Genomic DNA, 27,060 nt, shown 5'->3' on the forward strand with positions numbered 1-27,060 from the left:
TAATAATACAGTTGGACGATGCAGACGAAACGTCTTGGTATGGAAAAGTCTATTTAGCTTCTTAAAGATGACGCAGTTTGATCAGTAAATTAAAAGTACTCTGTGAGATAAAGTACATTCGGGAATCGTGCGTTGTATTCACATGGGAAGTATGAATACTATTAATACCACCACTTTATTAAATTTTTTACAATATTTAAAATAATTAAAGGATTTCATGATTAAAAAATATCAATTTTGGTTACCTACAAATGATGGTTATCTTGACAAGATTGATAGACATCAAATTATTATTGCATATTATCTCCAAATTTTGGCAGAAGGCCAGCAATTATCGAGAGAGGGAGAAGTCAATTACATCGATCTCAGTGCTCAACTGATATTTATTTCATCGACCCTGAAAGGACGAAAAGCAAAGTCGACCTCGGCGGAATTTGAACGCAGAACATAATGCGGACGAAACTCCACTAATCATTTCGTCTGGCGTGCCAATGATCTTGCCAGCTCGCCCCCTTTTAGAAATTATAGCATATTGGAAGCAAGAAATACTTGTTTTTACTATTTGCACAGATAACATGTTGCTGCAAGATATCTTTGTCAACCATTGTAATTTTGTATTACACCTTGTAATAGTGTCTGTAAATTTATTAAGTTCTCTTTCTCTAATGATAGGCTATTACAGCAATTATGCAAACCAAATGGTAAACAATTTGAACGATTACTTCTGCATACACAAATAAGATAATTTTCCAAGGGCAAATCGTTAGCACACTTTTTTTTAATTGTTTAATAGTGATCAAATTTATGCAACACCACAACCATCCTTTGGCAACCGATTTCGAACTTAAATCATCATAATATTGCTTATCTAGCAGATAGGTTTAACAAATACAATTCAACAATAATGTAGTTACAAGAGTTTTAAGAGGAGTAATGTAAGGGCCAAAAGTATTATCAGGTCATTGTGGTCAAATTACGATTGGATCAACAAAATATTGCCAGAAGTGACTCATCATTTACCATGAGGTTAACATTCCTTACTCATTAATTTCTCTTGATGATGATATTAGTGGGCGATTCTATGATTTACATAGCATGATCACCTTCAATTAGATTATTGACCTATTTTCAGTTGATCTATATACACTGAATACTTGATTAAAAGAGGAAGTGATTAACTTTGTCAATTTTTTTTTTTTATTATTTGTGCAGTATTCAATTCAGTTAGCTACGCCCTGTACTGCATCAATGATACGAGTTCTAGATACCTTAATCTCTAGAACATTGCTAAGGGATTCATATTTTGCTGAGAATGGGTTCAGTACAATGGTACATTTACTATCATATAACCGCATGTACTTCAAAAGATGATCTGCGTTTAATGTTGTCTACGATTGAACCTAATGTACATGAACTGGCAAATATACATATTCCTCAAAGTTAGTATTTTTAAAGCAACTGATTTATTATAATTCTTTATTTCAGATGTGGTGTGCAAGTGAGATGACTGAGCTGGTACGGTCATGTAATGTGTATGGACGAGGACGGCTGTGTAAAGAAGTGCCGATCTCTAACTGTGGTGGTGGTGGCGGGGGGAACCTATGGTAGAGATAGACCCAGGAAGACATGGGATGAGGTGGTGAAGCATGATCTTCGAATGATGGGCTTCACAGAGGCAATGACTAATGACCGAGACCTTTAGCGATACACCATGCTTCAGAAGACCATTCAAGCCAAGTGAAATCATAGTTGCGACTGATGCCGGTGCCATGTAACTGGTACCCGTGCTGGTGGCACGTAGAATGCATCTTTTGAGCGTTGGGTCTCATGGAGGCAATGTGGTCGATGCCGGTGTCGCTTAATTAGCACCTGTGCTAGTGGCACGTAAAAAGCACCTTTCGAGCGTTGAACCTCACGGAGGCAATGACAAATGACTGAGGCCTTCAGGAATATGCCATGCTTGAGTAGAAGACCCATCAAGCTAAGTGAAATCGTAGTCGTGGCAAATACTGGTTTCACGAAAATGGTACTCGTGCCGGTGGCAAGTAAAAACACCCATTACACTCTTGGAGTGGTTAGCGTTAGGAAGGGCATCCAGCCGTAGAAACCATACCAAATCAGACTTAAATCTCGTGCAGCCCTCCTGCTTCCCAGCCCTGGCCAAACCATCCAACCCAAGCCAGCATGAACAACAGACGTTGATTGATGATGATAAATTCTTTATTTAAAAGTTACCCCACGAAAACAAGCTTCACATTTGAATTTTTTACAAATCCCTTACTTCTGAATATATCTTGAAGCACTTTTCGCATGTTTATTTCAGCGTTTGAGGAAAATTTCCATTGTGCATGCTTGTGGCTAAATCCTCTAATGTTTCCAGTTATATTAAAACTAGGCATCATTGTGGTATGGACCGGGTATCGACCTAGTCAAGATGAAACAGCTCCTTCAGCAGAACCCTACTACAATGATCACATTGATATGCTCAACAGCAACCTGCTTTCTTCTTTCTTGACACAATTTCAATTCTATTTTCCACACACACCTTCTCTCTCTCTCTCTGTATTTCTATCTCAACAACATATCATTAGACTGAAAGTCCTCTTTTAAAGTCTGTGTTGTGTTGTCTAACAAAAAGATAACTATATGTGTTATATATATACATATAGTTATTTATTTTTAGTCTGTGTTGCAGACTTGCATTTAAAATTCCTGAATTTTAATCAAAATCTGTTAGTTACTATGGTGACAACACTACCTGTCTGTCTGTCATTCTCTGCCTCTCTCAACAACTTTTTCCCTCCCTTCTTTTAAATATGCATTGTGACAAAAGTTATCTCCCCTTCTGATTCCTTCTCTTCTTCCCTATCATCACATATATCACACTTAGTTTCCATTCGTCTATGGCTGCAATGTACTTTGCCATAATCTTCAATAATACAATATGTATGATGATATATATTTAAATTCTATGATATATATAATACTATAGTCTATTTCAGAATGATCCTGAAATATGATTTCCCCAATTTTTGTTAAAAATTGATAAATGTAAATTTTATCAATTCCAGTGAGGATTTAATGGGCGATAAACATTTCTTAAAATGAAAATACTAAAAATTCCTTCTAACTCCTAGGTATGGCTCACTTCGCAAACACACGGTTTCAGGCTTAGTCCCAATGCATGGTACCTTGGTTAAATATCTTTTATTATATCCCCAGACCATCCAATGTCTGAGAGTGAATTAGGTAGATGGAAATTGTATGGAGACCTATTATATATGTGTGTGTGTATATATATGTATGCATCAAAGGACTTGGAGAAAACCTTTGACAGGGACCCCTATCCCTTATCTGGTAGGCTATGCAGAAACTGGGGATTGACAAATGGTTGATAAGGGCTGTACAGGCTCTATACAGAGAGGCCTTTAGTAAGGTTAGGATTGGCAATGAGTATAGTGAAGAATTCCGGGTAGAAGTAAGGGTCCACCAACGTTCAGCCCTCAGTCCCCTTTTATTCATCATAGTCCTCCAGGCAATAACAGAGGAATTCAAGACAGGTTGCCCCTGGAAGCTCCTCTATGCTGATGACCTGGCCCTCATAGCAGAATCACTACCAGAACTAGAAAAGAAATTTAGGGTGTAGAGGCAAGGATTAGAATCAAAACGCCTTAGAGTCAATGGAGCAAAGACCAAAGTTCTAGTAAGTAGGAAAGCGAACACATCACACACACCCTCAGGTAAGTGGCCTTATTCGATGTGTAGAAAAGGTGTAGGTAGAAACCCCATAAGATGTACCCAGTGTAAGCTGTGGACACCTAAGAGGTGCAGCAACATCAAAGGAAGATTAACCAAGAAGCTAGCTTTCGTGTGCGGCAGATGCACAGGGGCAATAAACACTGAAGATGCTCAGAAAACAGATTCCATCACACTCCAGGGCAAAAACTAGAAGTAGTTGATAGCTTCCGCTACCTAGGTGACCAAGTCTGTAGTGGGGGTGGGGGTGGATGCTCAGAGAGCGTTACTACTAGAATAAGAATAGCCTGGGCAAAGTTTAGAAAGCTTCTACTGCTACTGGTGACAAAGGGCCTCTTGCTCAGAGTGAAAGGTAGATTCTACGATGCATATGTGCAAACTGCCATGCTTCATGGCAGTGAAACATGGGCCGTGACTGCGGAGGACATGCGTACGCTCAAAAGAAATGAAGCTAGCATGATCCGCTAGATGTATAATGTCAGTGTGCACATGCGACAAAGTGTAAGCACCCTGAGAGAAATGCTGGGCATAAGAAGCATAGGATGTGGTGTGCAAGAGAGACGTTTGCACTGGTATGGTCATGTACTATGGATGGATGAGGAGAGATGTGTGAAGAAATGCCACTCCCAAACAGTTGAAGGAATCCAGAGTAGAGGTAGACCCAGGAAGACATGGGATGAGGTGGTCAAGCATGACCTTCGAACGTTGGGCCTCACAGAGGCAATGATGAAAGACCAAGACCTCTGGAGATATGCTGTGACTGCGAAGACCTGGCAAATAAAGTGAGTTCACAGCTGTATCCTACACCAGTTTCGCATAACCAGCCCCAGCCCATTCAAAAGTACCTTGGGTTGTCGGGCAGCCTGCTGTGATTGAGGAGACATATTGAGTCAAGTACATCAACATCAAAATGAAAATCAAATGGAAATTGTAGTTGTGATACCTGTGCCAGTGGCACGTAAAAAGCACCATCCGAATGTGGCCGATGCTAGCACTGCCATGACTGGCTTCCATGCCGGTGGCATATAAAAAGCACCAACTGATCATGGCCATTGCCAGCCTCCTCTGGCCCCTGTACTGGTGGCACGTTAAAATCACCCACTACACTCACAGAGTGGTTGGCATTAGGAAGAGCATCCAGTTGTAGAAACACTGCCAGATCAAACTGGAGCCTGGTGCAGCCGCCTGGCTTCCCAGACCCCAGTTGAACCATCCAACCCATGCTAGCATGGAAAACGGACGTTAAACGATGTTGATGTGTGTGTGTGTGTGTGTGATATGTGTGTTTATGTCTTTATGTTTGTGTTTGTAAACCTGACTGTTTGACAAACCAGTATTGGTTTGTTTACATTCATCTAACTTAGTGGTTTCGCAAAAGAGGCCAGTAGGATAAGTAGCAAACATAAAAATAAGTAAAGGGATCAATTTGATCAACTAAATCCTTCAAGACGATGCCCCAGCATGGCTGCAATCCAATGACTGAAACAAGTAAAAAGTAAGAGATAATTAAGAAACTAGGTTCCGTTTTTGTGCTATGTCAGGAACCCAAATTATTACAAGTTTTATGGAGTCAGTCTTTAGTCTACGTACAAATCGGAATGGTTGGAATTGAGAATGCACTTGATATTTTTTTTTTTTCTCTTTACTAACTTCATTTCAGAATAGATTGAAAGAGTCAAGCGAAGAAATCACCCAGTCTCAGTGTTATAGTAATAAGACACAGAGCACAATCAAACAACCTTGAATGACAAGGAACAGATTAACTATTGTTCTAATGTATTTCTTTTATAATGTATATACTCGGACAAATGTTGTGATCAGTATATGTGTGTGCATGCATATGTGTATATAGGTACATATATACACATACACACACACACATATATATATACACATATATACGTGCATACATATATACATACATACATGCATATATATACATACATATATACACAAATATATTCATACATACACACATATATTCACATTATATATATACATGTATATGTATAGATATATATATATATATATGTATGTATGTATGTAAATATATATATATATGTATTGATGTAAGTATATATGTGCATTCATACATACATATATATATATATATATATATATATATATATATATATGAATACATGTATACACACACACATATATATATGCAAATACACAAATATATGCACACAATTTTATGTACACACACACACACACACACACACAAACACGCATGTGAGAGTACAAATCTCTTTACAACTGGCAATTCTTCACCATGATTCTTCTATCTGGTGACAGTGTTCTGGGAAATACTATTTCAAAATTTATTATAAGATTGCCAAATTTATCGGGATTGTCAGCATGTGGCATTCCTTCTCCTGGCACTACTTTTGTGTAACCAGGTCTGAAACAGAAACATAAATAGCTTTGCATTAGTTAATGGTAAAACTATGTTCAGTATAGATAACAGATATTTTGCTTAACAGCACAGATTAAATGCTAGATCAGCTACAGTGGCTAAAATGTATTTCTAGTACTGTTTTGTTGCTACATTAAAAATATATATTAAATTACCACTCACTATTTTCACCTATGGAGCTTTACATTGCTATTCTAAATACTAGTAATAGCAGCCAAATCTCCCTTAAGTTATACATTTGCCTTTTTGAAACGGGACCTACAGAATATTAGAATACTACAAGCAGAAACCAATGACTTTGATTTCTGGTCTGCTTGTTTTGACTAGATCTGGGGCCAGATAAATAATGTGTTTTAGATTGAGTTTCTAAAACAGACAGCAGAAATAACTTGACTGAAAGGATCGGGAACTGAAGTTTTATTTTAAAAATCATACTTTACTTTTTACAGGTATCTAGGTGTGGGAGCTTAGCTGAGAGGTTTACATCTTCACTTGGAACCCTGTAACTCCGAGTTCCATAGTTGCTATGATTGGATAATCTTCCTAATACCTATCACTGATACAGAAAACACTAGGTGCATCTTATGTCACAATCACTAAAGTTCTTGTTTTGTAGCCAGTAAGACTAAAGAGCCTTCTCTAATGATGTTGTCCCTCATCATTTGCCAACCATTTTACAAAGTTTGATGGGTGCATTTTATCACAGCAGTATCACTGGAGGGGTTAATTTGTCTGTTCATTCAAGGTGACATAACTGAGGAAAGGGTCAGAAGAGAAAGTGATAACTGAAAAAAAAATAGTGTGAAAGGGTGGTAGAAAAGAGATGATATGGTGGGATCTACTTTGGCCTGACCTTCTCTCACCTCTGCATTCTCCTCATTCGACAATCTATCATTGTTTTTAATGTCCACATTTCTATGCTTGTATTGTCAGACAGAATTCAATGAGGCAGATTTCCTATGATTGGATGCCCATCACTGACTTTCACATGTTTCCAAGGAAATTAATATTTTCCCATAGCTGGGCATGTTTCCACAGAAGACAGGAAATAAATGACACTTTTTGTAAAGTGATGATGCCCAATAAAAAACTATTGCAAGCTGTCAAAACAAAGAACCACTCCCACATACATACACACTTACATGCATACATACATACATACATACATACATACATACATATATAAATACATACATACATACATACACACACAGACACATACATACATACATACATAAATACATACATACATACATACACACATACATATACACACACACATATACATACATACACATACATACATACATACATACAGATAGACAGAGACAGACATATATATACTTATATATAGAAAGATGGAGACACAAAAACACATATACAAATGCATGCATATATATATATATAGGTTGGGTTTTTTTCAAGTTCCCTCTACTAAATCCACCCACAAGGCTTTGGTCAGCTTAGAGTATAGTACAAGACACTTGCCCATCTATGCATCACAGTGGAACTGAATTCAAAACCATATAGCTGGCAAGCAAACTCCTTGGTCAGACACAGTAAGTGCACAAATATGGTTCCATAAATTCTTTTTGCAAACATCTCATTTCTCTCCGGTACATTGCCTTGAAATCCAAAGCAACTCTCACCTAGAATCCTCATCTCTCAGAACATCTAAATCCTTACATTATTTTCAGCTTCTCTTCTAGCTTTGATATTACTCTTTGCTTCTAACTCCTTCTAAATAATTCTAAGCCTATCTATCTATTATGCCTCTATAGTACTTAGCCACTAACATGGTTTTGTCTAACTGGATCCTTGTACCAATAATACATCTGTTCTGTTGCTCACAGCAAACTGTCTTCAAGATCCCAGTTGTCCTCTATATAATAAATCGTTGTTTCCTTCCTTCCTGTCATATTCCTCAGCTAGTGCTTCCCTGAACCAACATCTGGTTAAGAAGATATTCAGTTTTTAGATCTCTGTTTGCCATCAACCTCTCATACTAAGGTCATTGGCCGTTAGACTATTAGACTACACCAACAACATAAAAGGTGAAAAATATTTAGTAACTATTTTCTACTTACTTTACTACATCGGTAATAGGAATATGTAGAATTCGATCATCCAAAGTAGAAATATCAACTATACATCCTGTCAAGGCCTTCTCCAAGGACACAGTAGCTGTATGGTATAAATCATGACCTTTTCTGTGAAACCGTTTGTGTGAATGGTCTTTCAATGTGAAGATAATATCGGCTGAAATTATGATGAAAATATTATAATCAATTGTGAGGAAACTGATTTTCTTATGTTACTAATAGACACAGATGGGAGTTTTTAAGTGTTTGGGTACCTTGGGTACGAAGCACTGATTTTGCAGTAAGGAACAAATAATAATTAAATAAAATAATAGATTAAAACTGACTAAACACATGTGATTTTATAGGTCACAAAAAGGCCATAATGTAGTCATTCAATCCTCTAGAGATAGAAACCAAATCCCCATCAAATTACACTCTGCAGTGTTAAAAATAAGGAGACAGGGAGTAATATGGTGTGAGGTACAGAGTCTCTGGGAAAAAAGAGAGAAAAGTCACAGTTAGAATGCCTTTTATCAAAGATCTTCTCAATTAAGGTCTTTAGGGGACAAGAAGTAACAGCATTGGTCTATCCCCTAATGTTCTATCCCAAATAACCTGGTACCAAATGTTAACATTTTGTAAAATTGTAGAATTATGTGTGCTGCATCATGTACAAAAGAAAATGCCATCAGTGGATTTGTACTCAGAGCTCCAAAGCTGGTAGTCCAACACCATATTCACTTGACCATAATAACTTTGCATGTTCCTAAATAGCATCTAACCACGGAAACCATGCCAAAACAGACAAATGGGGCCCGAGTAGCCCTCCAGCTGGCCAACTCCTGCCAAACTATCCAACCCAAACCAGCATGAAGACTGGATGTTAAAAGATGATGATGATGAATATATACATATACATATATAAAGAAAATGAAAAATGGCATAAATACCAGGAATTGTATTGGGTCCTTGATCACTCTCATTCGGAAAGACGATTGTAGTATCAGGCAGCCATCCTTTCCTTACGGTAATGTTAAGAATCTTGTCTCTGATACTTGATGTATGTCCATCATCATTCATAACCTAAATCATTTGGAACAACAGGAAGAATATGAAATGTGTGTGTGTGTGTGTGTACGTACTATATGGGAAATAGACTTTAAACGATGACTGATATATATATATATATATATATATATATATATATATATTCTATGTGTGAGTATGTATATATATATATATATATATATATATATATATATATATATATATTACACGTCAATGTGAATACCTGTCAGAGTGTAAGTATCTTGAGAGAAAAACTGAACATTAGAAGCATCAGTTGTGGTGTGCAAGAGAGACGATTGCGCTGGTATGGACATGTGGTGAGAATGGATGAGGATAGCTGCGTGAAAAAGTGCCACACCCTAACAGTTGAGGGAACCCGTGGAAGAGGTAGGCCCAGGAAGACCTGGGCTGAGGTGGTGAGGCAAGACCTTCGTACACTGGGCCTCACCGAGGCGATGACTACTGACCGAGACCTTTGGAAATGTGCTGTGCGTGAGAAGACCCGGCAAGCCAAGTGAGATCGTTGCCAGTGCCCCTGGACTGGCTCTTGTGCGGGTGACACATAAGATGCACCATTTTGAGCGTGGCCGTTGCCAGTACCGCCTGACTGGCCTTCGTAGGATTTTCGAGCGAGATCGTTGCCAGTGACCCTGGACTGGCTCTTGTGCGGGTGGCACATAAAAGACACCATTTCGAGCGTGGCCGTTGCCAGTATCGCCTGACTGGCCTTCGTGCGGCTGACACGTAAAAGCACCTACTACACTCTCTGAGTGGTTGGCGTTAGGAAGGGCATCCAGCTGTAGAAACTCTGCCAAATTTAGATTGGAGCCTGGTGTTGCCATCCGGTTTCACCAGTCCTCAGTCAAATCGTCCAACCCATGCTAGCATGGAAAGCAGACATTAAACGATGATGATGATGATGATGATATATATGTATATATGTATATTTGCAGTATAAGATATGTATTCAGAGAATCATTTGACTATCATAGAAACTTGAATTGCTGGAGTAACCATGATGTTCTGGTGATGTGATGAGCTAGCATTCTTTATTTGCATTGATTTCTGTATATACAAATGTATTGCATAATGTAGAGCATGCATATCAAGGCAAACATGTAAGCATGATTTCTTCCACACTGAAAATATTATTATATCAAGATGGCTTCGAAATAGTTAAGTGGTTAAATAAATATATTCCCCTTAACTGCCTCTTGACATTTTATGGTTGACACACACACACACACACACACACACACACACACACACACACACACACACACACACACACACACACACACACACACACACACACACACACACACACACACACACACACACACACACACACACACACACACACACACACACACACACACACACACACACACACACACACACACACACACACACACACATGATGATGATGTCAATGATGATGACAAAGAAAACAATAATCAAAACAAACATTTAAGCCATTTCACTTTCATATTTCACAACCCAGCCCAGTTCTTCTTCTTTGCAGTTTGTTGAATTGCTAGAAGTAGCAACAAAATGAATTTCCATCAAATTATATGCTACTGACATTTTTTTGTTTCTGAAAGGATAGGTGGTACATAAATGTAATTCCAAATACACTAAATTAATCTGAAGAAAAGATGAAATAATCCTGTATGGAATATCTTCAATCACAGATCTTTTAGAGCATTGATAATCTTGGTCTAAAAATCGACAACAGTAGGAACAACAATTTCCATCTTCCACTCAGTATATCAACAAAAGTTGCCTGCTGTAACCTGGGATAGGAAAATACAATACTTTGCTAAAATGGTAACAATGCTACCAATGTTGTTCATGTAGATGTTTAGCACAAGGTCAACTCTGATCAAGACATGAGCACTTCCTCTTTTTACAGGGAGTGTAGCACTGAATGTTACATCCTATAGCTTCTCTGTTTCCAAGTTTAGTGGAATAAAACACCTTTACTTGACAAACAGGTAAGAGTTGTCAGTAAAAGAAAAATGCACATTACCTCAAATAAATATGCATCTAACCTATGCGAGCATAGAAAACAGGACGTAACACAAATGATTAAATAAACAACTGTAGAATAGTTGTAGAAGGCAATTTGGCTAGTATAAAACTATGCAGGAGCGAGTTATTCCTTTGTGATATACTCTAAGAACACAATCACACAGCATATCTAAGATGGCTCTAAAATCAGTTGAATTTGAAAAAAAGAATCAAAAAGAGGTGAAACTTATTAGATCAATGCAGCCAGGTTGCAGTTTTGGTGTTCTTCAGCATCCAGCCTGCTCTGTTGCATTAACCATTCTTGTAAGTAAAGCTGTACAGAGATTAGAACTACATTGCAAATGCATATACATACATGCATGTATACATGTACATATATATATATATCTTTGTAAATATACATGTATATAAATGTATGAGGTGGTATCGAAAGGTTCCTGGACTGGTTATGTTTAATAAAGAATAACTTATTTACCTAAGTTTTAACATAATTTTCTTCGAAATAGTCACCTTGTGCAGCAATACACTGGTCCCAGCATTCCTGCCACTTCTGGAATCTGGCCTGGAAGTCATTTTCCCTAAGAGACATGCGGACCTTCTGCTATTTGCTCTTGATCTCAACAGCAATATTAAAAAGCGACCTTTGAGCTGCATTTTCATCTTGGGGAAGAGATGGAAGTCCACAGATGTTAAATCTGGCAAATAGGGTGAGTGTTGAAGTGATATCATGTTGTTTTTAGCAAGAAACCCACATGTGAGAAGAGCTCAGTAACAGGGTGCATTGTCCTTGTGAAGAATCCAAATGTTAGGATTGCCTGCATGAACTCATACGACAGACCAACAACATCAACAATGTCATTGATTGTCCTCTGACAGTCCTCATCCACAAGCTAATGAATTTTCTCCACATTTCCAGGGGTAGTGCTCATGGTAGGTCTTAATTATCTCAAATAATAATAATTATTTTTATTATTATTATTTTGTACTATAGGCACAAGGCCTGAAATTTGGTGGAGAGTATAGTCAATTACATTGACTCCAGTACATAACTGGTACTTATTTTATCGACCCTGAAAGGATGAAAGGCAAAGTTGACCTCAACAGAATTTGAACTCAGTACATAAGGATGGATGAAATACTGCTAAGTATTTAGCCCGGCTTACTAATGGTTCTGGCAGCTCGCTGCCTTTATATAATAATAATAATAATAATCATAATCATAATAATAATAATAATAATGGTTTCAAATTTTGGCACAAAGCCAGCAGTCTGGAGAAGGATTAAGTTAATTAAATTGACCCCAGTGCTCAGCTGGTACTTATTATATCAACCCCAAAAGGATGAAAAAGAAAGTTGACCCTGGTGGAATTCAAACTCAGAGTTTAAAGATGGATGAAATGCTGCTAAGCACTTCATTTGATATGCTAATGACTCTGCTACCTTGCCACCTTAATAATAATAATGAGGATAGTAATAATAATAATGGTTTCCAATTTTAGCACAAGGCCAGCATGTTTCGAGGAGTGGGTAAGTTGATTCCATCAACCCCAGTGTTCAACTGGTACTTATTTTATCGATCCCAAAAGGTTGAAAGCCAGAATCGACCTCAGAAGAATTTGAACTCAAAACGTAAAGACATTTGGAAAGCTACTAAGCATTTTACCCAATGCATTAACAATGCTACCAGCTGACCAATAATAACAATTGTTAATAATAACTAGTTAAAACATGTAATAGATGAACAATAAACAAGAAGACAATTGTAAACAAGGTCTGGTATATAGAGATAAAATTAGTAAGACCAGAGAAAAATTCAATCTAATTATTATAGATAATGCCAATCTTACAAACAAATCATTGAAAAAAAGCTTTGAAATCTTGTTACTGACTTTTGGTTCATAGACTTCCCTTGATGATATGATTGATGTTGTTTTCGTATTGCAGCTAAAATCTGGGAATGGACCAGTGATGTTTGTGTGGAGGTAGGATAGTGTGTAGTGTTGGGCTGGTGGGTTGAGTTGGAGGTAGATGTAGTTAGATGCAGGTTAGATTAAGATGGGTTTGTGGGACAGCTTCAGCTGATTCGGTGCTGATATTCTGATGATGTGGTTCCTATTTGGTTGAGTGTTTGTCTGGTTTGGTCTGATCTCATCAGCTTAACTTAGAATCTGTCTGTGTGTATGAATATTTGGGGCTTACTTCACAATGCATATACGCACATGCACATATATATACATTCACACACACACACACACAAACACACATATATATATATATATATATATATATATATATGTGTGTATGTGTGTATGTGTATGTATGTATGTATATATGTGTGTGTGTGTGTGTATATATGTGTATATATATATATATATATATATATATATATATATATATATATACAAATATCATCATCTACAACATTTAACATCTGTTTTCCATGCTCGCATGAGTTGGATGGCTTGACAGGAACTGCCAAAGTCAGTGGCTGCATTAGGTTCTATAGTTCTTTTGGTTTTGGTTTCTACAACTTGATGCCCTTCCTAACACCAACCACTTTACAGAGTGTGTAGTGTGCTTTTCACGTGGCATCATCACCAGTGCTTTTTATGTGGCACCAATGATTTTGAATCATTGTCTGATATATATAAAATTTTTTTAATATTTTTGTAAACTCTATATATTGGGTTGGCAACTAAGTTCCCCGCTGTTTTTCTCAATTTTGGAATTCATTGTGTTTTTAAATTTTGGAATCTATTTTTTTCGAGAATTCTATTTTCGAATCATGTTGGAATCTATTTTGTTTTTTTGTTTTTTTTTCTAGTTAATTTTAGTTAATTTTTGTTTATTTTCAGATCATTAAAATGGAATGTCAAATTAAGAAAAAGGAGCATTTTCAACACCTCCTTCTTTTCGCTTTTTATGTTGAGTACAAACTCAGTATGGAGGAAGAACAATTCTATCAACATGTGCAATTTTAACAACTTGTGTTAGTCAATGAGAAGTTATGCCTACTTTTACAATACTATCAAGATGACTCTTGTATATGTGTGTGTGCATGCATGTGTGTAAGTGTATGCACATACACACACACATATATATATAGATATATATACACAATTGTGTGTTTAAGAAGTTTGCTTTCCAACCATATGGGTTTGAGCTCAGTCCCATTAAGCAGCATCTTCAACAAGTGACTTCTGTTATAATCCAAGACCAACAAATGCATTGTAATTAGATTTGGGAGAAAGAAACTCAACACCAAAGGTGAGTTGAGTATAAATATATAAATTAACATCAAGATCTAATTACCAATACCTTTGTTTTCCTTTCAGTCACTGAAAGGTTACAAAATAAACAAGGATAAACAAAAGTAAACAAAAATCATGACTGAAGCACACACACACACACACACACACACACACACTGAATGCATGTATTATTGAGTGTAGAAGTGTGTGTATGCATTAATATGTTCACTAACGCATGTGTGTGAAGAGAAATGAAATGTATGCATGCATATATATATGTAAGACAATATGCTAAAATTTTGATCCTATTTCAACAAGATACACTCTGAATACTATTAACAAATTTTGGTGGAAGTTCTACGCTGTAGATGAATTTTCTAAATTACTTTTGACTGGATTGTAATAAAGGGAAGCATCGAATTCCATGTGCAAATAATCTATAAATGATAACTGCAAAGGGACACATGCACACAAACACACACATAACACCCCTACATACACACAAACACTCATAAACACTCATAAAACATCAGCACACATAATTGTGTATATATTTATGCACAAACAGAAACACATAAAGCTACTTATACATGCATGTACACACTCAGACACATGCACACGGGCATGGTTGATCAATATATTACTAGAGATGCAAATATGCAGCTTGTAGCAATAGCGGAATGTAACAAAATATAATTGCAGGATGTTAGGGGTCATTATGGGATGATGTTATGAGCTACGCACTGTTTTTGGTGTCTTTCTTTTTTTTGCCATTTATAGATGATGTGTGGTATGACTATAACATGGCTTCAGGACATGCAGTTGTTAAAACTTCAGGCAAATGTAAAATTGTAGATCTAATTTATTAAATAACAGCCAGAAGCCATTGCAAAATGTCATAATGGCATAGTGGGAAACGCAGCTTGTGGTATTTTGGTATCTATAAATAATGCAACTCTCTTGCATGCCATCAATGTTATATGTTGTGTCTTGTATTCTGTGTCTTCTGCGATACAACACGCTCATCTTTTTGCAATTATAGTTGATGCATCACAGCTCCTTGGCATCTTATAGCCCATGTGTGTTTATCTAGACTGGTGCTACCACCATTTACTGTTAAATGTGCATACATCTCTCTCTCTCTCTTCATATATATATATGTAAAGAAAGAGAGAGAGAGAGAGAGAGAGAGAATGGAAGGGAAGATAGATATAAATAGCTAGATATATAAATATATTGCATTTATATATTTGTGTGTGTGTGTGTGTACATCTATATGCATGCAAATGTTTCTATATATGTATAGATATAAGCATGCATCATATATATATATATATATATATATATATATATATATGTATATATATGGGGGGGGGGTGATATGTGTGTGTGTGTGTGTGGATAAATACTTACATATTTATATGCATATATGTACACACATGAACTTTTTTTGTCAATGGCCAATTGTATTTCAGACAGTAACTTCTTCATTTTTTACAGTTCCCTTCTTCAGTTAATTTCTAGAACAGCACCTTTCATGGCTCATAAATGCTATGCAGATATGACATGGTTTTTGGCAACACCTGCAGGAGGACAATGTTGAAGTTGAAGTATCTATGACTATTGTGCACTTACATCTTTATCTCAACTCCTCAACCTGTTGAATGTGGGTTACTTCATAAGCTTTGGCTCCTCTACTCACAGCTGGTCTCCACTTGCTACAGTTCTTTGCTGACGCTTTGCATTTTCCATCATCGATGAAGAACTCTTTCAGGGTACTTTTACATTGGTCATTAAAACACATAGGATATTAGATGTCCTATGTGCTTTTCCCCATCTTCTGGCTCTCCATACAACATTTGTTCAGGGTCATCCATTCGTGTAACATACCTAGTCACATGAGGCATATAGATCTAAGTATTGGGAAGAGTGATGGGACTTCTGCTCTCCAGAACGCTTTGGTGTCAAGAACTTTTCTTTGCTGTCTGATGCTAAGAATCTTCCTCAAACAACACATGTAGGATCCCTTTAATCTTCTTTTTAGACTTAAATCCATTATCAATGTTTCTCTTCCATAAAAGATGTATGTCTGATAGATGAGAGTTTTAGTCTAATACAAACATATATATATATATATATATATCCGTTGGAAAACAGTTTATAGCAGAGACTCCAGCAAATAAGATCTGAAGAAGGAATTGTAATTCCGAAATATCATCGGACTATAGATAACCAAGTTACAACAGGTATATAGTCCATTTTTTGTTCTATAGTGCATTGTTATACCTTTCTAAACTTTTTATTCTTTATATATATATATATATATATATATATATATTACATAATGTATATACACACACACACACACACACATATATATGATGGATTCTCTCTTCATGAACGACAAATGAGGATTCAGTAAAATAAAGCAGTAATCCTGTTTAATGGACATGTATGTGTTTCTTGCAAACCTTCTGATCAATAGAACTAGTTGACTAGTTCGTTCGAGTGCTTCTGGGTCATCTACTATATGTTTTCCTTGAGTGGACAGCAAGGCCTGCCTTTCTCCATGTCACAAAACCACTATGACAGGCAAGGTTTACATTTGGAGGAGAGGCATTTTGCCAGTGTGCCTTCATGCTTACACTAAGTTGGTCCAAAGTTGGAGTTGACTGCTCAAATCTTTGAACTGAGGAGAAGCAAAACTGGTGCCAGGTCCTGCATTCTGATGGGTTTTTTTTCCCCAGGAAGAAAGGAAAGGGAATGTTGCATTGGTTCAGATTGCCTTTGAAGCACAAGAGGGACCTTTCAAATGACCTTCCTGTTGGCAGCTGGCCAAAGAGAAGTTGTTTCAGAATTCTGATATTACTCATATATGAGATATGACTTGACCATCTTAGCTGTATTTTGATATGGATGGATTTAATACTTGATATACAGGGTGCAGTGAATATATTGTCATATAAATTATGCAAAAATGAAAATAACATTGACATCTCATTTTAACAGATATATTTACCAAAATTATATAAAAATATCTTAAAATACTAAAGAGTAAATTTAGTCAATAAAATTGCCATTGGCTTCAAACATGGTCTCCAGACAACTTCAGAATTTCCTGCATCTCTTCTAGACAGTCTCCTTGTTTAAGTTGGTGAATGCTGCTATAATCCTTGCCTTCAGTTCATCTTTTGTGTTACAAAGAGTTTTGTTAGTCTCTCACTCAACTGCACCCCACACATCATAATCAAGGGGGTTGCAGTCTGGGGAGTGAGGTGGCCAGATGTTAGGAGTGGTATATATAAACATACATATATATATATATAATATATACATACATATATATATAATATATATATATACATACATATATTTGCTAGGACGATCTGGTACTCGACTGAAGATTGAAAGCTCCGAATGACCCGTCCTTGCTTTTTCCTGTCCTTTTTGTACTGTCTACCTGTCCGTATGTCTTGTTGTCACCTGTTACATTCTTGTTCCATTTTTTGTGTTGTTTTTTTATATATACATATAGCTGTATGTAAGCACACACATATATATATATATATATATATATCTAAATTCTGTACAAATCTTAATCTTTCCTTTATCCCCTTTCACACTTTCTTCATTCCTTCTATTTTCCTTTTTCTCACTCCCACTCTCTCACACATTTCTTGGCCTTCCCTTCATCCTCATCACTTTCCCTCCTCCTTTACCTCTATCTGTCTCTTTCCTTTTTTTCTCTTTTTCTCATCCCTCCCTAATTCTTCAATCCCTCTATCCCTCACATCTCTACAATCCTTCCACATGACCAGTGTTCAGCCAAGCCTGACTTTTCTTTCTTGGTTCGACCACCATCCGTGTAGCATCTCTTATATACTTTCCTATGACTTTCATCTTCTATGTTCCTGCAATAAGGCTTTCACTTCTACATATGCCAGCTTAATTTAATTCATCTTTAGTCGAAAAACACCTGTTGTTTATGACCTGTTGCTTGTATTTGTAATTGTGTACCATTTCTCCATTTTTTTTCATCCTTGTTTTTATATACATTTGATTGCTTTCTTCCAAAGAATCTAGCACTCTTAGCTCAGATTTTCTTGGGGTCAGCCAGATTAGAGCATTCTCAAGAGTAACTGGCCGAAACTGCTAGGACGATCTGGTACTCGACTAAAGATTGAAAGCTCCGAATGACCCGACCTTGTTTATTCCTGTCCTTTTTTGTATCGTCTAACTGTCATGTTGTCACCTGTTATGTTCTTGTTCCATTTTTTGTATTGTTTTTATATACAATATATATATATAATATTTATACATACATATATATAAAATACATATACATACATATATATAAAATACTTATACATACATATATATAATATATATACATACATATATATAATAGCCAATTGCTTGACAACCGATGTCGGTGTGTTTACATAACTTAGTGGTTCACCAAAAGTGACCAATAGAATAAGTACCAGGCTTACAAAGAATAAGTCCTGGGGTCGATTTGTTCAACTAAAGCTGGTGCTCCAGCTTGGCCACAGTCAAATGACTGAAACAAGTACAAAGAATACAAAAAAGTAAATATATATATATATATGCATATATATATGTATATATATATATATATATATATATATATATATATATATATATATATATATATATATATATATATATATATGGATATATATATAAATATATATATATATATATATATATCTGCGGGACAACCTGTTGAGAGCCACAGACCAGATCTGTGGCTGGCGTAAAGTCCCCTCTCAACCCAGAGTAACGTGGTGGTGGAACAAGGATGTAGACGGGGCTATTAGACAAAAGAAACAGGCTTGGAAGGACTGGAAGAACAGTGGTAGCAGGGAATTGTACCAATCTGCCAGAAGGGAAGCTAGGCGACAGGTTTATTTAGCCAGAGGGGAAGCAGATAAGAAAAGATTTGCCAATGTTCTGCACCGTGAGGACCAAAGACTCGAGGTATTTCGTGTTGCAAGACAGTGTAGGAGAGAGAATAGTGATGTTGTAGGAGAGAAATGTGTGCGCATGGATGATGGTACGCTTGCACTAAATGAGGCTGCAAAGAAAGAGGTCTGGAGATGCCACTACGATAGATTGCTTAATAAAGAGAATGAATGGGAGAAAGAGAGCCTGCCGTATGTCGACCCAACAGAGGGACCAGCTATCCGAGTTGACAGTACCAGGGTAGATAAAGCAATTAAGAGTATGAAGACAGGGAAAGCCCCCGGCCCATCAGGAATCACTGCAGAGATGCTCAAAATATCTGGCAGTGTTGGCTACAGCCTAGTCACCCGTATTACGAACCAGGTGATACACGAAGGAGTCATACCCAATGACTGGTGTAGCAGCACCATAGTAAACTGCTACAAAGGTAAAGGTGACGCTTTAGATACTAATAATTACAGAGGCATCAAGTTGTTAGATCAGGTTATGAAAGTTACGGAGAGGGTCATAGCCCAACTAATTAGGGAGCGAATCAATTTAGATGAGATGCAGTTTGGGTTCGTGCCAGGTTAAAGCACCACTGATGCCATATTTTTAGTGAGACAGCTGCAGGAGAAATATCTAGCCAAGGATAAACCTCTGTACCTGGCCTTCGTTGATATGGAGAAAGCCTTTGACAGGGTCCCCCGATCCCTTATCTGGTGGTCAATGAGGAAACTTGGGATAGAAGAATGGTTAGTAAGAGCTGTGCGAGCCATGTACAGAGATGCTGTCAGTAAGGTGAGGGTTGGAAATGAGTACAGTAATGAATTCCGGGTAGAGGTAGGGGTCCAGCAAGGTTCCGTCCTCAGCCCCCTCCTATTTATCATAGTCCTCCAAGCGATCACAGAGGAATTCAAGACAGGTTGCCCCTGGGAGCTCCTCTATGTTGATGACCTTGCACTAATTGCGCAGTCACTATCAGAACTAGAGGAGAAGTTTAAGGTGTGGAAGCAAGGACTAGAATCGAAGGGCCTTAGAGTCAACCTAGCAAAAACCAAAATCCTAATAAGTAGGAAGGTAGATAAAACACAAACCCCTTCAGGTAGATGGCCCTGCTCAGTATGCAGTAAAGGAGTAGGTAGTAACTCTATAAGATGTACCCGTGCAAGCTATGGACACATAAGAGGTGCAGCAATATCAAAGGCAGATTAACTACGAAGTTAGTTTTTGTATGTGGCAGATGTTCAGGTGCAATAAAGACTGTAAACAAACAGGAAACAACTTCTATCTCATTCCAGGGAGAAAAACTAGAGGTAGTCGATAGCTTCCGCTATCTGGGTGACCAAGTTAGTAGTGGGGGTGGGTGCGCTGAAAGTGTAACTGCTAGAATAAGAATAGCCTGGGCCAAGTTTAGAGAGCTCTTACCTCTGCTGGCGACAAAGGGACTCTCACTCAGAGTAAAAGGCAGACTGTATGACGCATGTGTACGAACAGCCATGCTACATGGCAGTGAAACATGGGCTGTGACTGCTGAGGACATGCGTAAGCTCGCAAGGAATGAAGCCAGTATGCTCCGCTGGATGTGTAATGTAAATGTGCATACCCATCAGAGTGTAAGTATCTTGAGAGAAAAGCTGAACATAAGAAGCATCAGTTGTGGTGTGCAAGAGAGACGATTGCGCTGGTTTGGACATGTGGTGAGAATGAATGAGGATAGCTGCATGAAAAAGTGCCACTCCCTAACAGTTGAGGGAACCCGTGGAAGAGGTAGGCCCAGGAAGACCTGGGCTGAGGTGGTGAGGCAAGACCTTCGAACATTGGGCCTCACCGAGGCGATGACTACTGACCGAGACCTTTGGAAATGTGCTGTGCATGAGAAGACCCGGCAAGCCAAGTGAGATCGTTGCCAGGGCCCCTGGACTGGCTCTTGTGTGGGTGGCACATAAAATGTACCAACCTGAGCGTGACCGTTGCCAGTACCGCCTGACTGGCCTTGTACGGTTTTCGAGCGAGATCGTTGCCAGTGCCCCTGGACTGGCTCTTGTGCAGGTGGCACATAAAAGACACCATTTCGAGCATGGCCGTTTTCGTGCGGGTGACACGTAAAAGCACCCACTACACTCTGAGTGGTTGGCGTTAGCAAGGGCATCCAGCTGTAGAAACTCTGCCAAATTAGATTGGAGCCTGGTGTTGCCATCCGGTTTCACCAGTCCTCAGTCAAATCGTCCAACCCATGCTAGCATGGAAAGCGGACGTTAAACGATGATGATGATGATGATGATATATATATATATAGATATATATATTTATATATATATATTTATACATATGTATATACATACATACATACATACATACATACATACATACATATACATGTGTGTGTGTGTAAAAATGTATGTATGTATGCATGCATGCATATATATATATATATATATATATATATATATATATATATATATATGTATATACACACACTGAATGCATGTATTATTGAGTGTAGAAGTGTGTGTATGCATTAATATGTTCACTAACGCATGTGTGTGAAGAGAAATGAAATGTTTGTGTACGACTTTCTCTTCTCTTCCTGTTCTTCACCCCTGCACCTTCATCCACCAACCTCTGACTATATCCCTCCACACAGATTATGTATCTTCTCACAAAGGGAAAACACCAAAGAACTGAGATTACAATAGGATATTTTGATAGCCTTAGCCTTATACACAATAAGGTCCCCACTTCCTTACTCAGAAAATAAGAACAAGAGAAAAAGCAAGAGAAGGAGAGAGAGAGAGTGTTATATATATATATATATATATATATATAGAGAGAGAGAGAGAGAGAGAGAAACAGAGGTGAAGAGAGTGGGAGAGGAACAGAGTGTTAAGTAGAAACCCCTCTTCACTCCTAATCTGATATAACTCTGGGTAACAGAACTTCAGGACTATCAAACAAATAATTCAAATAATTCTTGCAACAATGTGATATTGGGAAGAAGGCTAACATAAACCTAAAGGAGTATGTGTGTGTGTGTGTGTGTGTGCAGTGAGAGAATCGGTTTGTTTGGTGTAATGATTTGCCATGGCAATGCCAGCAAAGATTGGAGTGGAAATAAAGAGAAGATATAGAAAGTAAAGATACTGGTTCAGTTGGTGTTGTTTAGCCGGAGGTCAGCTCTGATGAAACAGACTTTTGATCAAAAACATTCAAGCAGTGACTAACCTGTTTATTTCAGACACACATAATCACACATATATGTATAGTGCATGTATGTATGTATGTATGCATGTATGTATGCATGTGCGTGTGTGCGTGTATGTATGTATGTATATATATGTATGTATATATATATATATATATATATATATATATATATATATATATATATATATCATCATCGTTTAATGTCCGCTTTCCATGCTAGCATGGGTTATATATATATATATATATCTGTGCGTGTGCGTATGCGTGTATTTATACATGTATATATATGCATATGTGTGTATATATATATATATATATATATATATATGCATATATATATATATATATATATGCATATATATAGTCTATGTATGTGTATATGCGTATATATAATATAAATATATACATATGTATGTGTATATGCATATATATATATATATATATATATATATATATATATACATATATATACACATATATATATACATATACATATATATACACAAATATATATACATATACACATATATATATACATATATATACATACATATATATATATATATATGCAATTTATTATGTGTATATATATATATATAAAGCTTTAGTAGCTAATATCACCTGCCCACCTCTCATTTTTTTCAAGGTGATAGTATGTTGTTTGGGAGAGGTCTACAGTTTTTTGTTTTTTTTTCTAGCTCGTCGGTCATTGAACCAATATCTTTTTACTGATCATTGTATATACTCGACTACATAAGCTAACATGTCCTTTCTTTTGTTAGTTTTGTGGTGTATGATTTCCGAGAAATATTTCTAAATATAAATCGCTACTAATCTTGCAGCTTCCATATTTCGGTTGGAGCAGTTACTATACACAAAAATCATTTCAGAAAGTTAAAAATATATGGTGTGATTGATTAGAAAACCATCAGTCATTAATACTAATATGTTAACCATTAAAATACTGTAATATCCCACTGTATTTTGCATTAACTTTCATCCTAAACATCTGACACAATCATAAAGGTATCTTTGTGACATACAACGTGCCTTGGGCGACTTTGCCTTTCATCCTTTTGGGGGTCGATAAATTAAGTACCAGTTATGCACTGGGGTTGATGTAATCGACTTAATCCCTTTGTCTGTCTTTGTTTGTCCTCTCCATGTTTAGTTCCTTGTGGGCAATAAAGAAATAAGAAACTAGTGGAGCTCATCCCATTCCAGGCCTGCGACAGCCAATTTCTTTTGAAGAGAGTGAAAAGAGGAATGAGAGAAAGAGAGAGAAGAGGGGAGAGAGAGAGAGAGAGAGAGAGAGAGAGAGAAGAGGAGAATGAGAGAAGAGAAGAGAGGGAAGAGGAGAGAGAGGGAAGAGGAGAGAGAGAGAGAAGAGGAGAGGAAAGAGAGAAGAGGAATGAAAGACAGAGAGAGGAGGAACAAAAGAGAGAAGTGGAATGAAAGAGAAAGAGAAGAGGAATAAGAGAGAGAGAGAGAGAAAGAAAGAAGAACTGATCTTAGTACTGGATTGGCATTTAATTTATCAGCTCCAGATAAATGAAACACAAAGCATAGTATGGTAGGATTTGAACTCAAAATGCAAAGAGCTAGAATAAATACTCTAACGACTCTGCCATTTCATAACCAGAATCGGCTCACTGTACTTCTACCAATAATACAGCCAACACTGTCTCTCTCTAATCCCAAAGATCAATTAAACATATTTCTTCTGTTTCTGTCGACTGTATACTATATTTCCCAAACTCAGTATCAGGTACTTATTTTTACAAGTCTTTCTACTACAAAACTTAAAATCCCTTGAACATTCTACTAGCTCAATTTTTCCACTTATGGTATCAGCCTTCAGAAGTTTAAACATGTATTGTAACAACACCACCAATCTAAGAAGATATGTAATACAACAGAGCATTGTTCACCTCTTCCTTAGCTTATCTAATAAGACAAAAATGGAAAAGCATACATGTCTTCTGGTTTTGTATCTAAAAGAAAGATAAGAAATGAAAAATCCAAGATTGTACTTGTATTGGTGTTTACTCTCTAGGATTAGCAGGAAATGAGATTGAATTAAATACTATTATGAGTAAGTACCATCGATTTGAACATGATCCAACAATGGACTCTGTAAATGGGCATTTGACCAGCTGAAAATAGCAACAAAATCTCCTTTAATCATATTTTGCCATCTTCAAAAGGAAAAAAAATGTACTGATTAATGTAGTTTTAGATACACTACATTGAAAATATAATGTGAGAAAGTCATTGCTGGAATACTTTTCAACATAGACCTGCTCAATCAATGCTAATCTCATGCTAAACAACAAATGCTACCCACCGATCCACCACAAAGCCTCTACACAGCCATCAGCAAGCAACAATTAGCAACCAAATCTATTTCAGAATGTGACTTCTATTTATATAAAAGGTAAAAATATATCTAGATCTACAAGATCGTAGCTAGCCATGGTTACAAAACAATAGCAAAATGTTTGATCTACTATGTTATGATAAAAGTTGAGATAGAATCCAGTTTGAAATTTATATGTACAAGTCATTACCAGTTGCTATGCTACCAGGTAATGGACCTAGCCAAGATGAAATAGAATCCTTCAGCAGAAGCTTACTACAATGATCGTAACAATTTGTTTGTTATGATCATTGAAACAAATTTTAATTCTATCTTGTACATGCTCTTGCTCTTTTTCACTGTATTTCTCTCTCAACAACAACAACTGCCTGTAATTGTAGTGAATCTTCTTTTAAAGCTAGTGTTGCTTGTCTATGTTGAAAAACATACAAAAACACAGACACACAACCAAAAGCAACATGTATAATATGCGCATATATAGTTATTTTTTTGTTTGTTTTTGAAGTCTATGCTGCATTGTGTTGACAGACTTGCACTTAAAAGTTTCTCATTTTTAATCAAAACTTGTTAGTTACTATGGTGACAATACTACCAATCTATCTCTCTATTATCTTTCTCTCTCTCCTCCTCCTCCTCCTCCCTCTCTGTCTCTCTTTCCCTCTCTGTATTTCTATCCGAACAACAACTTCTCTTCCCCTTCTTCTAAGTATATGTTGTAATAGGAGTTATTTCCCCTTTTGATTCCTTCTCTTCTTCTCTCCCTATAATAGATGATGAGACAGACAGACATACAGACAGGTGGAGATCAGCTTCTCTTTTAAAATATAAGATTCCAAAAACAAGAAAACCCATAGACACTTTAATCATTAATCAATACGAGGTCTAGCTAATTGAGCTGCAACCATGTCTTCATTTTCTCACCACATGAAACATCAGCCAACCCAAAGAATGACAGGACTGAACTGTTTTGGGCTTTTGTCAAAAAGAGTGAGATTCACGGTAAGATAAGCTCATAAGTTATTAGTCAGACAAGGGTCCGGTAATTGATATCTTGCCACTGAGACCACATTGTGTGACCAGACTAAATGCATTACAAAACTTGCATTCTCTAAAGGAGTGAGCTGGTAGAACCATTAACACACTGGGCAAAATGCTTAGCAGCATTTTGTCTGTCTTTACAGTCTGAGTTCAAATTCCATCAAGGTCGATTTGCTTTTCTTCCTTTTGGAGTCAATAAAATAAGTACCAGTTGAACACTAGGTTGATGGAATCATCTTACCCCTCCCCTAAAATTGCTGAGACCAATATTTTCATTATCTTAAATACTAAGTTCAGTTCCCCTCTAAGGTTAAAATTACTTTTATTATTTATATAATACTTTTATTATTATTTTTTAGATTTTGTGTAGGCAACAATAACTCATGAGTAAGTATGGTTTGTTTTAGGTGCCTATAGTTGTGGACACCTATAGGCACTTAGATAGGCATCTATAGTTGTGGACACCTATAGGCATATAAATATGGACACCTTCTCAGTCTCTTCACACTTGACCAAGCAGAAATCAAAGATGTAACAGCTAGCGAGGAGAGACAAGAGGGCTACACCAACACCCTGTGTGATACCTGTTACACTTGAATAGACTGAGCCATTGTAAAATGAAGTGCTCTGCTCAAAGACGAAATGCACAGCCTAATCTAGTAATGAACACATAAACCCACACTAACCACTACATCACGCACCTTCACATTAATGAAACAACAATACAAAAGTAATTTTCACAAAGTAATTCCTACTTTCTCTGCAGTCAACACAAAAATGGACTTTCTACACCCAAGCTGGTACTTTGCATCAATCATGTCTAAATATTGTACCTTAAAATGTAACAAAGCGGCCACA

General features: G+C 36.9%; 1 protein-coding gene across 1 annotated transcript in view; it reads right to left on the reverse strand.

The window, feature by feature from the left end:
* Positions 1–2,202: 2,202 nt before the first annotated feature.
* The window catches only part of LOC106870899 (dnaJ homolog subfamily B member 13), a 43,222-nt gene continuing 18,364 nt past the window's right edge, over positions 2,203–27,060 (reverse strand). The window contains exons 5-7 of the mRNA XM_014917134.3: positions 9,210–9,342; positions 8,263–8,434; positions 2,203–6,160 (exon numbers count right to left, since the gene is read on the reverse strand). Coding sequence (XP_014772620.1) covers positions 6,010–6,160; positions 8,263–8,434; positions 9,210–9,342 — 456 coding nt within the window. The 3' untranslated portion in view covers positions 2,203–6,009. The remainder of the gene's footprint in view (positions 6,161–8,262; positions 8,435–9,209; positions 9,343–27,060) is intronic.

This window comes from Octopus bimaculoides, chromosome 4 (assembly GCF_046866305.1).
Source record: "Octopus bimaculoides isolate indiv1 chromosome 4, ASM4686630v1, whole genome shotgun sequence".
In the NCBI taxonomy this organism is placed as follows: Eukaryota; Metazoa; Mollusca; class Cephalopoda; order Octopoda; family Octopodidae; genus Octopus; species Octopus bimaculoides.